Source organism: Haematobia irritans, chromosome 1, assembly GCF_050003625.1.
Source record: "Haematobia irritans isolate KBUSLIRL chromosome 1, ASM5000362v1, whole genome shotgun sequence".
In the NCBI taxonomy this organism is placed as follows: Eukaryota; Metazoa; Arthropoda; class Insecta; order Diptera; family Muscidae; genus Haematobia; species Haematobia irritans.
Genome location: NC_134397.1, coordinates 275300197 through 275316368, shown reverse-complemented (window position 1 = coordinate 275316368; position 16172 = coordinate 275300197). Strand labels below are relative to the sequence as shown.

General features: G+C 36.7%; 1 protein-coding gene across 7 annotated transcripts in view; it reads right to left on the bottom strand.

The window, feature by feature from the left end:
* CASK (peripheral plasma membrane protein CASK) overlaps positions 1 to 16172 on the bottom strand; it is a 444900-nt gene that overhangs the window by 406399 nt on the left and 22329 nt on the right. For all 7 annotated transcript variants that reach the window (XM_075295032.1, XM_075295051.1, XM_075295042.1 and 4 more), the window contains exons 2-3: positions 6527 to 7452; positions 3779 to 3891 (exon numbers count right to left, since the gene is read on the bottom strand). In XM_075295032.1, coding sequence (XP_075151147.1) covers positions 3779 to 3891; positions 6527 to 6585 — 172 coding nt within the window. In that variant the 5' untranslated portion in view covers positions 6586 to 7452. The remainder of the gene's footprint in view (positions 1 to 3778; positions 3892 to 6526; positions 7453 to 16172) is intronic.

Genomic DNA, 16172 nt, shown 5'->3' with positions numbered 1-16172 from the left:
ATAATAAATAATTAATTAAAACAAAATTTATGGACAAAAACCAAAAAAGTAAATAAATGAAAAAACAATAAGAAAAACAAAAATTTAAAGGTAAAAATAAATGTTATAAAAGTTAAATTTAAATTTAAAAACACTGTGAAGACAATAGAAAGCTACGATGAGTTTGAAAAATAATTAAAAATGGATTTCTTGAAGGTATTAGCGTCGCCAATGAATTGGATTGATGGAGGTAATGAGTTAAGGCTTCGCCAAGCTGCTAAAACAACAACAAAAGTAGCTGTTGAACAAAAATGTCCCATACCTTTGCAGGTCAGACCAATTTTTGTTTTTACTTTCTTTTGAATTTGCTCGCGTTGAGATAAATTTGCTGATTATGTAAATTTTTCCATCCAAAAGTCAATTAATCCAGCCAATTAATCGATTAAAAATGTCAATTATTAAAATTTCAACGATTTGGGGAAAATCATTAAATTCAAATTAATTGAATTCGTAACCTATGAACCACCAAATTGGCTCAAAAGCAAAAGTTCATTCTATAGAAATACAATATCAAACAATGTGAATATATGTGAATTCTATAACTAGGCATCAATAGCATCTTTAATTACAGATGCTCTCTTACATGTACGAAATAAATTAAACAAAAATCTTGCTAGTCCACTCCTCTAAATAAATACACGGCATTGAATTCATATGACAAAAAAAAAATTGAAAAAATTGGTAAGCTGATGGACGGGAGGAAAGATAACAACCATATTTAGACAAAAGCATCAAAACATAGCAAAAAAAAAAACAAGTATATACGGCCGTAAGTTCGGCCAGGCCGAATCTTATGTACCCTCCACCATGGATTGCGTAGAAACTTCTACGAAAGACTGTCATCTACAATCGAATTACTTGGGTTGTGGTAATACTTACAGATGGCAAGGTAACTTAAAACTTCTTAACATCGTTTTCTAAATTGTGAGTTAGTCCATACGTGGTATATATTAGACAAAGAGGTATATGGACGATATGAACTTTTGCACGGTACGTAGAGAGCCAGAATTGAAATATGGGGATCGCTTATATGGGGACTATATACAATTATGAACTTGATATGGACCCATTTTTGTGTGATTGGGGATCGATTTATCTGAGGGCTATATTAACTATAGACCGATATGGACCTAGTTAGACATGGTTATTAACGGCAATATACTAGCACAATGTACCGAATTTCAAATGACTCGAATGAAAATTGCTCGTCCAAGAGGCCAAATCTTGGGATCGGTTTATATGGGGGCTATATATGATTATGGACCGATATGGACCACTTTTGGCATGGTTGTTAAATATCATATACTAACACCACGTACCAAATTTCAACCAGATTGGATGAATTTTGCTTTTCCAAAAAACACCGGAGGCTTTATATAATTGTGGACTGATATGGACCAATTCCTGCATGGTTGTTAGATACCATATACTAACACTACGTACTAAATTTCAATCAGTTCGGATGAATTTTGCTTCTCAAAAAGGCACCGGAGGTCAATTCTGGGGATCGATTTATATGGGGGCTATATATAATTATGGACCGATATGGACCAATTCCTGCATAGTTGTTAGATACCATATACTAACACCACGTACTAAATTTCAATCAGTTCGGATGAATTTTGCTCTTCCAAGGGGCTCCGGAGGTCCAATCTGGGAATCGGTTTATATAGGAGCTATATATAATTATGGACCGATGTGGACCAATTCCTGCATGGTTGTTAAATACCATATACTAACACCACGTACTAAATTTCAATCAGTTCGGATGAATTTTGCTTCTCAAAAAGGCACCGGAGGTCAAATCTGGATATCGGTTTATTTATTTATTCAGTCTATGGAATACATTCCTTACAGACTAGCAATTCTAAAAATAAATTAATTCTAAAATAGAATTAAAATTATTTAGGGAAATTGAAAAATTTAAATCAAAGTTATTATTTAAATTGTTAAATTCCTTTAGAGATCTTAAAATTGACTCCAAGGATGCATATTTAGTTCTATGAGCAGGAATTGGAATTGTTTATATGGGGGCTATATATAATTATGGACCGAACCAATTCCTGCATAGTTGTTAGACACCACGTACTAAATTTCAATCAGTTCGGATGAATTTTGCTCTTCCAAGGGGTTCCGGATGTCCAATCTGGGAATCGGTTTATATGGGGGCTATATATAATTATGGACCGATGTGGACCAATTAATGCATGGTTGTTAGAGACCATATACTAACACCATGTACCAAATTTCAGCCGGATCGAATGAAATTTGCTCCTCTTAGAGGCTCCGCAAGCCAAATGTGGGGGATCGTTTATATTGGGGCTATACATAAAAGTGGACCGATATGGCCCATTTGCAATACCATCCGACCTACATCAATAACAACTACTTATGCCAAGTTTCAAGTCGATAGCTTGTTTCGTTGGGAAGTTAGCGTGATTTTAACAGATGGACGGACGGACATGCTTAGATCGACTCAGAATTTCACCACGACCCAGTATATATATACTTTATGGGGTCTTAGAGCAATATTTCGATGTGTTACAAACGGAATGACGAAGTTAATATACCCACCATCCTATGGTGAAGGGTATAAAAACTAAATAAATTCCATCACCATAATACAGCAATCATAAGACAGGCCGACGCAACATATAGAAAAAAAAACACACATACTCACACAAACAACAAAAAGAAATATAGTTTTTTAATAGACACTTCATTATTTGCTGGGGCATTACTTTTGTGGGGCGTTTGTTTGTTGGTTGGATGGGTGGGTGGTTGCTCGTCGCTTGATTCATGCTTTCATTCATAATGAAATGCCGGTTTACTTTTGCTTAATGACTAATAATTCAAAACAAATGAAACGGACTTTGGGGCTGACAAAAAGAAATGAATGAAATGTGAAGCAAGCGCCACACAAGAGATGCCTTAGTGGGGGAAAATGCTGAGACAAAAAGTCGACGAATGTATCCACGAAGGAAGGAGGATGGTTAAGAAATATGAAAAACGAAAGGAATCTATTAAGAAGTTGATTGTGCTTCTCTCACACCTCCCTACATCTTTAGCTCATCTTGTAGTGGAACGCGCAGATAATGTCAATAATTATAACAATTTATTATAAGACCGGCAAGAAGGTCATATACAAAAAACACAATATTTTGCCACTAATATTTCGTCTATGATAGAATGGAATACACCGACCCCTAATAGATCATGCATCATTGGTAGGGCGTGAAAAGGGCCCAATGATGGGATGTAGTGAGTCATGTTCAAGAACAAAGGCCTGGTCGCTAGAGAAACAATGTAGGCCTTTAAGTCCTACAACACAATTATGAGTATGTTAAGCCTCTGCTGTTAATGCCATCGGACGCATAAAGATGGAAGCTTGTAATTTTTGAATAATTGAACATGAAAACAAGACTCTGCGCTTTCTGGCTCTGTTGACTACTGCTACTGCAGCTGCTGCTACCAACAAGGACAAACGTATTCATAATTTATGGAGAACACATCCCTTCATACATAAACTAGTGCTTGTAATATGGTACAAACACCACATACTCCCACACACACACACACGAATACTCCTGCCAGCCACATTGTCAATGGGTCCAGTGATTACTAGCACTGTTGCTGGCAATGCTAAAGAGAAACATTGATGCTGGCTATGGCTATGGTATGATATGGTGATAGGTAGTGGCATTTGTAGAGATGAGCAATGCTAGATGCCCACACTTACCAGCTGTACTGAGACCAGGACTCGCTGTGAATTTGGCCACATCGACAATTTTAACGGCAAACTGTTGGTTTGATTCTCTGTGTATGCAACGTCTCACAATGGAAAATGGTCCCCTGTAAAAAGAAAGATAACAAGCGAATAAGAATATCTTTAATAAATTAAATGCTTTTAAAAATTTCATTCGACCAAGCAAAAAATGACAAATGGTCCAAACGCCCTCATATGTGGGTAAGGCAAACAAAAAAAGGAAAACAGAAACGAATTTGCACCAAAAAAAGAGAATTTTCGAAGATACGACACTTTTGTATAATGGCATTCTATTTTTTTAATTCGTTTTCCTTTATTATGGTGAAATAATATTTGAATACGCTACCATGCTATCCTTATATACATTAACTACGAGGTACAATACTCCCAGTGTTTACATATATACATACAGAATTTTAAATTATTCAGAGAAAAATAAAAGAGATTTTTAAAAATCTTATAAGACTAACGGACAATGTTTAACTATTTCGACGATATACTAAAGTTCCTAACATGGAATTGTAGATTTTATGAATTGAAGATGAATCAAGGTCATGACGATCCAAGATTCGCACTAGTATCGAGCCTAATGGTTTACCTCAAAAACCTTCTGTCCTACTGTGCAATCACAGAGACCTTAGGGCCTAGTGTTCCCCCACAGCAACCTTCGGAGCTATTATTTCAACACAGAGACCTTCGGATCTACTGTTCGTTTACATGACAGTCGTTAGTGATACTTAAATCGACAGTAACCGATTACCGACCACGGGCGACTATCACGCCACTGCCGATACCGGCCATCGCCAACGAATCGAACTACTCAGCAACGACCAATCACCTACGTTTCAACGAATGCAACAGCCTCCAATTATCAACTGCGAATCATCGGCGAATTGACGTTTCCCTCCGCTACCGATCATCAAACGCACCGATCATCAACTAACGATCATTGACGAAACGACGTTATCCTACTACCGATTATTAACGAACCGAAATTCTCGTCAACTACCGAACATTCTCACCACTACTGATCATCCACGAATCGAATTCGTCATAAATTACCGAATCTCTACGTGTCGACATTTTCATCCACCATCGATCATCAACGAAGCAAGTTCTCAACAATCAACTATCATCAAGTCACCGACACACTCTTCAACGAACGGAATTTGTCATCAAATACCGATCATCAAGCAATCGAGTACGTATTTACTACCTGCCGATTATCTACGAATTTTCGAAAGATAAACTAACATTTTAATTGGAAATATTTTGATGATTTTTTTCTGTGTAGATTATAAAGTGGAATCAATTAATAGTTAACTCTAAAGTGATAAATACTTATGTTCTTATTCCGAAAGGTTTACTGGGTGCTTACGGAGACCCTGGAGGCGACGACAAAACGTATAGGACAAACTAAATTCGGGACCGATCAACTATAACAGATTGGCTGTTAAGTCCCCGGTCTGACACATATATAGCGTCGCTAGTATTAAATGCATATTATTTTTATATAGTACCAACCTTCAAATGATTCGTGTCAAAATTTGACGTATGTAAGTCAATTAGTTTGTGAGATAGAGCGGCTTTTGTGAAGCAACTTTTGTTATTGTGAAAAAAATGGATAAAAAGGAATTTCGTGTTTTGATATAATACTGTTTTCTGAGGGAAAAATACGGTGGAAGCAAAAACTTGGCTTGATTATGAGTTTCCGGACTCTGCCCAGGGAAATCAACAATAATTGATTGGTATGTAAAATTCAAGCGTGGTGAAATGAGCACGGAGGACGGTGAACGCAGTGGACGCCCGAAAGAGGTGGTTACCGACGAAAACATAAAAAAATCCACAAAATGGTTTTGAATGACCGTAAAATGAAGTTGATCGAGATAGCAGAGGCCTTAAAGATATCAAAGGAACGTGTTGGTCATATCATTCATCAATATTTGGATATGCGGAAGCTCTTTTTGGTCAAATATGAACTATTAATATATTAATTTATTTATAAATCCTCTGGTGCATCACAAACTTTCCAATTGTGTGTAAAATTGGCAAACTACATAAAGGAAAACGAAAGAGAATGTAAGCGAGCTTTTATTATCTTCGTTTATTCTTAATCTTTGGAACTGTCAAACTTCGATTGACACCGATGGATCATCTATATATATATTCTATTGTCTATGAGCCCTGGTAACATAATCAATGATGTAAACATTAGATCTCTAAGATTTTCGGTTGCGTTGAAGCCGGGGCGAAGGCAACATGATCTTAAGTATTATCACAACTATTTTCTAAACCATAACGTACGACCAGATCCGGTTGTGGAGTATGGCAATGTGAAAAGTTTGCTTGTTCACAAATTTATAAATGAACACAAATTCGGGTTTTCCCAAAATTTTAAAAGTACATGAAATCTCTATAAGTCTGACACTAGAACGCCTTATCTCAATGCATTTTCGGTGTTGCAAAAGTTACCCTAACTTATACTACCTGGTAATGGTATAGAGTACAAGTATGACCTACACATTAAATCAGTGTAGACATCGCTAACAAATTATTTAACATCCCCTGAAGTTTTTGATTTTTTCAATGAAAATTTTGATTGATACATTTGGTTTCCCGGCAACAATTGACATTGGTGATGACACCAATTCTTTCCATTCATGGCATTCGTTTCTGTTATTTTGTCAGTGTCAATTTGATGATAAGGACAATTATACTTACTTGCCAATAACTTCACACAGCTCATAGACATCATCGAATAGTATCTCATCATCGGCCATTGTGAATAATGGATGATTACAACGTGGCTGATAGGAAGGAGGATGGCGGTGATGATGATGGACACAATGTGAGGGCAGCAGCAGTCAGTCAAGAGCCAACAAAAATCGCACTAATGTGTCTTCCCCACTACTATAGACTAGGATGATGTGACATGGGCACACATACACTCACTCTCGTACACACACACACACACACTGTTATTGCCCAACTTGTTCACTCAATGTGCTGCTACTGGGAATGTAGTATGTCCTGCTGCCACCTCTTAGGATTTAAGCTATGTTGGTTTCCGCTGGTTGATGTTGTTCTTGCTATTGTTGGAATTGCTGGTTGTGGTGTATGAAAGTTGATAGTAAGTCTCAGCCTGACCAATGGATCTCGGCTGTTAATATTAAATAACGGTATTATTAATGAATCCGACAAATTGCTCGTTTTACTGTTGTTTTTTCTCTTTCTTTCCCCAGCCTCGCTCTCTTGCCTTCGTCTCTTGATGGATTTTTATTCTCTTCCGCTTTACTTCTCTTGTCTCTCTAGACCTTACCACTCCATGGGTTCAGGCTATGTGTTGAATATACGTACTTTGGTTGTTTGGTGATTTTGTTTTTCCTGGTTCCCTAACAAATGGATGACACTGACCTCCCTCACAAACTCATACACACATACACTTATACTTTACTCTCATCCACCAACTGTGGTAGATCTCGGCTGCTGTATTTATGTTAATTCCTTAATTTCTAGTCTATCTTCCTTAACTCTGACGAATTAAACGTTTCTCTGGCCGTTTGTCCCTCGTCGTTACGCTTCGAAGGTTCTTAGCAGCAATGTCCTTAAAAATTCATAGTGTTGTTTATGAAGTGTATACTTAACTCCTGTAAGAAAAAAACGAAGAGAAAGAGATTTTAGATTGTTTGCTCATTGGTTATGCCAGCATAGGCAGCATCATAGACATGGCGATTGGCACTGGCTTGGGTGGGTGGGTGTTGTGTTTTCTCCGAAGTTTAAAATGTGATGTTAATAAAAAGGTAAATTTGAATGATGCTCTAGCAAATTGTGTTAAAATATAATTTGAATATAAATGTTTCTTAAAGGTTAACATTTAATATTAATTTAAGCGAGTGAGGCGAGATGGTTGTGACGAGGGGACAGTGTCTTTGGTGAAACCATATCCTTCCCCTTCCTCTTCTACTTGGTGCTTTTGGGGGGACGTTGGTTTTTCGTTTTTGCAATGACTTTATCTACACACACAAACACACAAAAGTTATTACAAATGTTGACAGCTATTGGGCAGACAACACAATGTTCGTACGTTCATCTTATCCATTATTTACGATATGTAAACTTTGGCAAACATTTCTATATTTGGATGAGTAAGCGGTCTAGGTGTAGAAGTTTCGGTGTCACAAAATGGCTACACATTTCTTGTCAACATAATTAAAACAAGAAACGTTTAGTTATTTGAGACAACAACATTTCTTGCAAGGATACGGGGGGTTAATATGTTAAAAATCTCTTGGTTATGTGAGAAAATTTGCGACATAACAGGTAGGCTGATAAGTCCCCGGTCTAACAAAGAAAAACACATTTTTTTGTCAAAATTCGTTTTTATTATTCAACATAGTTCCCTTCAAGAGCGATACAACGATTATAACGACCTTCCATTTTTTTGATACCATTTTGGTAGTACTCCTTCGGTTTTGCCTCAAAATAGCCCTCAGGTTCGGCGATCACCTCTTCATTGCAGCCAAATGTTTTCCCTGCGAGCATCCTTTTGAGGTCTGAGAACAAGAAAAAGTCGCTGGGGGCCAGATCTGGAGAATACGGTTGGTGGGGAAGCAATTCGAAGCCCAATTCTCAATGACTTATGGCACGTTGCGTTGTCTTGGTGGAACAACACTTTTTATACCCTCCACCATAGGATGGGGAGTATATTAACTTTGTCATTCCGTTTGTAACACATCGAAATATTGCTCTAAGACCCCATAAAGTATATATATTCTGGGTCGTGGTGAAATTCTGAGTCGATCTGAGAATGTCCGTCCGTCAGTCCGGTCCATAATTATATATAACCACCATAAAAACCGATCCCCCGATTTGGCTTGCGGAGCCTCTAAGAGAAGCAAATTTCATCCGATCTGGCTGAAATTTGGTACGTGGTGTTAGTATATGGTCTTTAACAACCATGCAAAAATATCGGTCCATATCGGTCCATAATTATATATAGCCCCCATATAAACCGATCACCAGATTTGACCTCCGGAGCCTCTTGGAAGACCAAAATTTATCTGATTCAGTTGAAATTTGGTACGTGATGTTAATATATGGCCTCAAACACCCATGCAAAAATTGGTCGATATCGGTCCATAAACCCCATATAAACCGATCCCCAGATTTGACCTCCGGAGCACCTTGGAAGAGCAAAATTCTTCCCATTGGGTTGAATTTTGGTACGTGATGTTAGTATAGGGTATCCAACAACCATGCGGGAATTGGTTCCTATCAGTCCATAATAATATATAGCTCCCATATAAACCGATCCCCAGATTTGACTTCCGATGCCTTTTGGAGAAGCAAAATTCATCCGATCTGGTTGAAATTTGGTACGTGGTGGTAGTATATGATAATTAACAACCATGTGAGTGGAAATTTGTGGATAACAGTCTTTCGTAGAAATTTCTACGCAATCCATGGTGGAGGGTACATAAGATTCGGCCTGGCCGAACTTACGGCCGTATATACATGTTTCTTCTTCATATGGGGCCGTTTTGCCTCGATTTCGACCTTCAAACGCTCCAATAACGCCATATAATAGTCACTGTTGATGGTTTTTCCCTTCTCAAGAAAATCGATAAAAATTATTCCATGCGCATCCCAAAAAACAGAGGCCATTACTTTGCCAGCGGACTTTTGAGTCTTTCCACGCTTCGGAGACGGTTCACCGGTCGCTGTCCACTCAGTCGACTGTCGATTGGACTCAGGAGTGTAGTGATGGAGCCATGTTTCATCCATTGTCAAATATCGACGGAAAAATCGGGTGTATTACGAGTTAACAGCTGCAAACACCGCTCAGAATCATCAACACGTTGTTGTTTTTGGTCAAATGTGAGCTCGCGCGGCACCCATTTTACACAGAGCTTCCGCATATCCAAATATTGATGAATGATATGACCAACACGTTCCTTTGATATCTTTGAAGCTTCTGCTATTTCGATCAACTTCATTTTACGGCCATTCAAAATCATTTTGTGGATTTTTTTGATGTTGTCGTCGGTAACCACCCTTTTCGGGCGCCCACTGCGTTCACCGTCCTCCGTGCTCATTTCACCACGCTTGAATTTTGCATATCAATCAATTATTGTTGATTTCCCTGGGGCAGACTCCGGAAACTCATTACAAAGCCAAGTTTTTGCTTCCACCGTATTTTTCCCCTTCATAAAACAGTATTTTATCAAAACACGAAATTCCTTTTTTCCACTTTTTCACAATAACAAAAGTTGCTTCACAAAAGACGCTCTATCTCACAAACTAATTGACTTACAGACGTCAAATTTTGACACGAATCATTTGAAGGTTGGTACTATATAAAAATAATATGCATTTAATACTAGCGACGCCATCTATGTGTCAGACCGGGGACTTATAAGCCAACCTGTTCTGTTCATTTGAAATAAGTCGCGAATCATATACGGTAATTTGTTTATATGTCATCGAAGCGGATTTCCAATTGATGCACTGGAAAAACAGTGAACCCACCACGAGGAACAATTTTGGTTAATTTTAGAAAATTTAGATAATTTTTAGAAAATTTTAAAGAGTAAAGAGTATTACAAACGATATCACAAAAATAAGTTAATATTTTTCGAAAAATTCAAGAAAATTTGTTAGACATAATTAATTTTTTTCACTTGTGAAAGAAAATTTGTTTCTTCATATGCTATCGAAGTCCTTTAAAAACGAGTTAATGACAACTTTATTTTCCAAATTCAGACTCGACTTTCAGTAGAAATTATGCTATGTTTCAAGTAAAAAATGTCTTTAAAATAAAGTGTTGATAAACATGTTCTAAAAAAGACTTCTTAGCCTATCAATGAAAGATAATAGTTAGTTTTTCTTCAAAACAGTGGTTTACAACAGTAATTGCATCTTCATTTGAGGTAAAACGCTTGCCAGCAAGGATTTTTTTTAGATTTGGGAACAAGTAAGAGTCACTGGGAGCTAAATCAGGAGAATAAGGTGGGTGGTCAAGCAACTCGTACTTTAATTCGTTGATTTTAGCCATTGTTAAAACACTCTTGTGCGCTGGTGCGTTGTCTTGATGAAAAATTATTTTTTTGTTTTGTAAGCCAGGACGTTTTTCTCGAATTTGTATATTTAATTGATCCAAAAGGTTGCAATACACGGATGAAAAAGGCTGTTTTTCATATGTTTGGCTATAAACATTATATGTTTGGAACACAAATTTTTAAACACAATATTTTTGAGTGCAAGCATATAATGTTCATAAACTAGCATAACATGTTTGGGACATATATGTTAATATGTTAGAACATATTATGTTTGGGACATAAAATGTTTGTAAATATAATATGCTTGGATGCAAACATATAATAATTTAGAAATAGCCTATAAACATATATGTGTTTAGTAGCTTGGAGCGCTATTTAACAGGCAGCGATATTGAATTAAGTTGGTGGTTGTTGCTTGTTATTACAAAATTAACATTTTATTTTTCCTTGGGCAATTGATCAGCTACTTCTTTGATCCTTACAAACTGTGTGGTCCGCTGTTCGAATCCCCGTCCGGCAAAAGGTAAAATTAAAATAAAAAAATCATACAATTGAATAATTTCTTCTACAATGTTTGTATTACAGAAAAAGGTGCTAAGAACTAAAAAATCTCGTGGAAGTGAGAAAGATGTGGGGGAATATACAATTGGGCAGAAACAAAATTTTGAACATTCGGGTCGAAAACCTATGTTGTTAGCACCTATATTACCTGTTTATTTTCATAATTCATTATGATTGTAAATATATAAATAAATAAATAAAATTTTGAGCACAATATTGTTTGGGAGAATTTTTTTTAAGCATATAATATTTTTGGGTGCAAAATGCTTCCAAACATATTATATGTTCACATAATAACATATTGTTTTTTGGAAGACAACATTATTGAATTTGGATGCAAAAATACAAAATGTTTGGAACTTAGACTACCCAAACATATATTGTTTAGACCAATATGCTTTCAAACATATTATATATTGGAAGAGATCAAACATATAAATGTTTGGGCAATACCCAAAAATGTATATGCTTGAAGCAAAATATGTTTGGGAGTATATGTTACAGAAGCGATTTTTTGTGAGCGTGTAGTACTCTGAATTTATTGTTTTACGCTTTTGCAGATAATCAATCAATAAAATACCTTTGAAGTCCCAAAAAACCGTTGCCGTAACCTTACCAGCCGATTGAAATGTTTTTGCCTTCTTTGGGGCACTTCCTCCAGCTTCAGTCCATTGTTTGGATTTTTCTTTTGTTTCTGGAGTATGTTATAGTGGTGGATCCATGTCTCATCAACAGTTATGAAACGACGCTTAAAATCCATTTTATTTCGCTTAAAACGATCCAAACAAGCTTGATAAATGTTCATTCTAATGCGTTTTTGATCGACTGTTAACAAATGTGGCACCCATCTTGCAGAAAGCTTTTTCATCTTTAGTTCTTCATGCAAAATTAAATGGACTCGATGATTTGAGATGCCCATGCTATTAGCAATTTCACGCACTTTTATTCGTCGATCATTTAATACCATACACACAAAAAAAAATTTTTCTGATTCAATCACGAAATTAATTGATCCAATTAATTTTTTAATTGAAATGTCTTCAATCACGAAAATGATAGTATCAATCACAGTTTTAATTGGGCATAGAAAAAATTCTTGATTAAAATATTAATTGATGTCATTAGCAATTTTCAATTAATTTTTTAATTGATTCAATTAAAAATTTAATTGATTTTGAATGCAAACCCTAATTAATTTTTTATTTAAAAAGGTAACTGTTTTCAATTACTTTCTGAATTGGCTTAGAGTTTTTATTTGGATTAAGAAATGTTCATCACTTTTTTTAACTGACTTAGTCTTCCGAATTTGATTAAAAAGTTAATTGTATCAATTAATTTTTTAATTAAAAATTTAAAAATTTTCAATCATTGACTTAATTAACTTTATGTTCTATCTTGATTAAAAAGTTAATTGTATCAATTAATTTATTAATTGAAAAAATATTCAACTTCAATTAACTTTTTAATTGGAAATATTTTGGTGATATTTTTTTCTGTGTACCATCATCTTCAATGCTTGTTCATCTTCAATGCTTGTACAACCACGTTTAAATTCAGCAACCCAATTTTTTACTGTTGCATATGAAGGAGCATTTTCACCTAACACATTCACCATATCTTCTTGTCCCGATAAACCTTGTTTATGTAAATAAAGGGTGATACGGTCAAAATTTGGTCAATATAAACTTGACGTATTTCTTTCAATTTTGCATTTAAAAAAACCTGAACACCCCTCATTTTGAAGGTGTGTGTGTGTAGAATGTTGCTCCTATTTTGATTTTGGAATTCACTCTTCAGTTGTCAAAATGCCGTCCAAGCAAGAAGAGTAGCGTATCAAAATTTTGCTCGCGCATCGCGAAAATCCGAGCTACTCGCACGCAAAGCTGGCAAAATCGCTAAAAGTTGCCAAATCAACCGTTACAAATGTAATGAAAGTGTTTGGGGAACGTTTGTCGACAGCCAGGAAGTCTGGATCGGGGGGAAATCGAAAACCGGAAGCCGCTGAGACGACAAAGAGAGTTGCCGGTAGTTTCAAGCGAAACCCTAATCTCTCTCCGAGATGCCGCAAATAAGCTGGGTGTATCGTCTACAACCGTGCATCGAGCAAAAAAACGAGCCGGACTATCGACTTACAAGAAGGTAGTGACTCCAAATCGCGATGATAAACAAAATACGACGGCCAAAGCGCGATCCCGGAGGCTGTACACGACGATGCTGACGAAGTTTGACTGCGTCAAAGCCGACTACAAGCAGCTTCCGGGACAGGAGTTTTATACGGCAAAAGGAAGGGGAAAGGTAGCAGATATTTTCAAGCACATAAAACTGTCAAAGTTCGCAAAGAAATATCTAGTTTGGCAAGCCATCTGTACCTGTGGCTTGAAAAGCAGCATTTTCATAGCTTCCGGGACTGTCATCTAAGAAATTTACGTGAAAGAGTGTTTGAATAAACGTCTGCTGCCTTTCCTGAAGAAACACGGTTGTTCCGTATTGTTTTGGTCGGATTTGGCATCTTGCCATTACGGTAAAAAGGTCATGGAGTGGTACGCCGCCAACAACGTGCAGGTGGTTCCCAAGGACAAGAACCCTCCCAACAGGCCAGAGCTCCGCCCAATTGAGAAATACTGGGCTATTGTCAAGCGGAACCTAAAGAAGACCAAAAAACTGCTAAGGACGAGCAGCAGTTCAAGGCAAACTGGCTTTCTGCGGCGAAGAAGGTGGACAAGGTGGCTGTACAAAATCTGATTGCAGGTGTCAAGCGTGAGGCCCGGGAATTCGGATTTGGAAAAGCGAAAGCCTAACTGAATATTTTTCCGGAATTTTATACTAATTGAACTTGAAAAAGAAATTTAATTTGATTTTTTAAATAAACGTTTAACTTTTTTCTGTTTGTACCGCGCTTTTTGTGCTAGGCTAAGAAGTTTCCGAACTGTCCTCGTATGCTAAGCAAAATTTGCATTCGTATTTTAGAGACATGAAGTCTTTGACTTCACGACAGTATTTTTTTCAGTGTGGTTAAAATGGCCATGATTTGAGGCTAATGATTTTATTCTTCCTATAAGACAGTATACTCAACTCAATTTAAGCGCACTTCTCCCATTTTAGAAAAATATGAACTATTTTATTTTTAGTAAAATATATATTTTACTTTTTTCTCAGTTTTAGTTCACATCATAAGTAGGCAAAAAATTATTCAAAGAAGGAACATTTGCTCACATCAAAATCAACTACTTTTTATTAACTAAGATAAAGTTAGTTGCCATTAGCGCCCCCTTTTTTGAGTGTAACCATGTAGCTTCTTTGAAAATCTTACATCATCCAGAAAATCAAGCCAAAAGATTCTACATGTTAGTAAATTACCCAGCAAAAAAAGTACTGAAAGTGTTCTTTTTGGATCCGGTGCATAATTAGAGCAGAAGCGATGAATTTAACATGGGCTTGTCATAGGCCGTTGCACTGAATATCTTTCACTTCTTAAGGTGTGAAACGAATTCAGTGTTTTGGATAAAAAAAATTCGCAATTTTTTAGAATGAATTTAGCCTTTTTTTTCGAAAAAATTTTAAAAATTTGTACCATTTTATGAATCCTTACTCTTCTTTTAACATACTTGAAACAAACAAAAATAAAATTGACCTTTAAAACAGGAAAAAGAGAGTTATAAAAAACATGAATAAAAAGAACTTCCTAAGTAACAGGTTGGCTGATAAGTCCCCGGTCTAACAAAGAAAAACACATTTTTTTGTCAAAATTCGTTTTTATTATTCAACATAGTTCCCTACAAGAACGATACAACGATTATAACGACCTTCCAATTTTTTGATACCATTTTGGTAGTACTCCTTTGGTTTTGCCTCAAAATAGGCCTCAGTTTAAGCGATCACCTCTTTATTGCAGCCAAATTTTTTCCCTGCGAGCATCCTTTTGAGGTCTGAGAACATGAAAAAGTCGCTGGAGGCCAGATCTGGAGAATGCGGTGGGTGGGGAAGCAGCCCAATTCATGAATTTTTGCCATCGTTCTCAATGACTTGTGGCACGGTGCGTTGTCTTGGTGGAACAACACTTTTTTCTTCTTCATATGGGGCCGTTTTGCCTCGATTTCGACCTTCAAACGCTCCAATAACACCATATAATAGTCACTGTTGATGGTTTTTTCCCTTTTCAAGATAATCGATAAAAATTTTTCCTTGCGCATCCCAAAAAACAGAGGCCATTACTTTGCCAGCGGACTTTTGAGTCTTTCCACGCTTCGGATACGGTTCACCGGTCGCTGTCCGCTCAGCCGACTGTCGATTGGACTCAGGAGTGTAGTGATGGAGCCATGTTTCATCCATTGTCACATATCGACGGAAAAATTCGGGTGTATTACGAGTTAACAGCTGCAAAGAATCATCAATGGGTGCTCGCGCGGCACCCATTTTGCACAGAGCTTCCCCATATTCAAATATTGATGAATGATATGACCAACACGTTCCTTTGATATCTTTAAGGCCTCTGCTATCTCGATCGACTTAATTTTACGGTCATTCAAAATCATTTTGTGGATTTGTTTGATGTTTTCGTCGGTAACCTCCTCTTTCGGGCGTCCACTGCGTTCACCGTCCTCCGTGTTCATTTCACCACACCCAGAGAAGGAATATGATCACCTCAAACATGTTTTAAGAGCAAAATGTTATTTTGGGTGGTGACCATGTAACATGGTTTTCGCAACCATGTTATTTTCTTGGAAATCATGTATCTGATTTCGGCA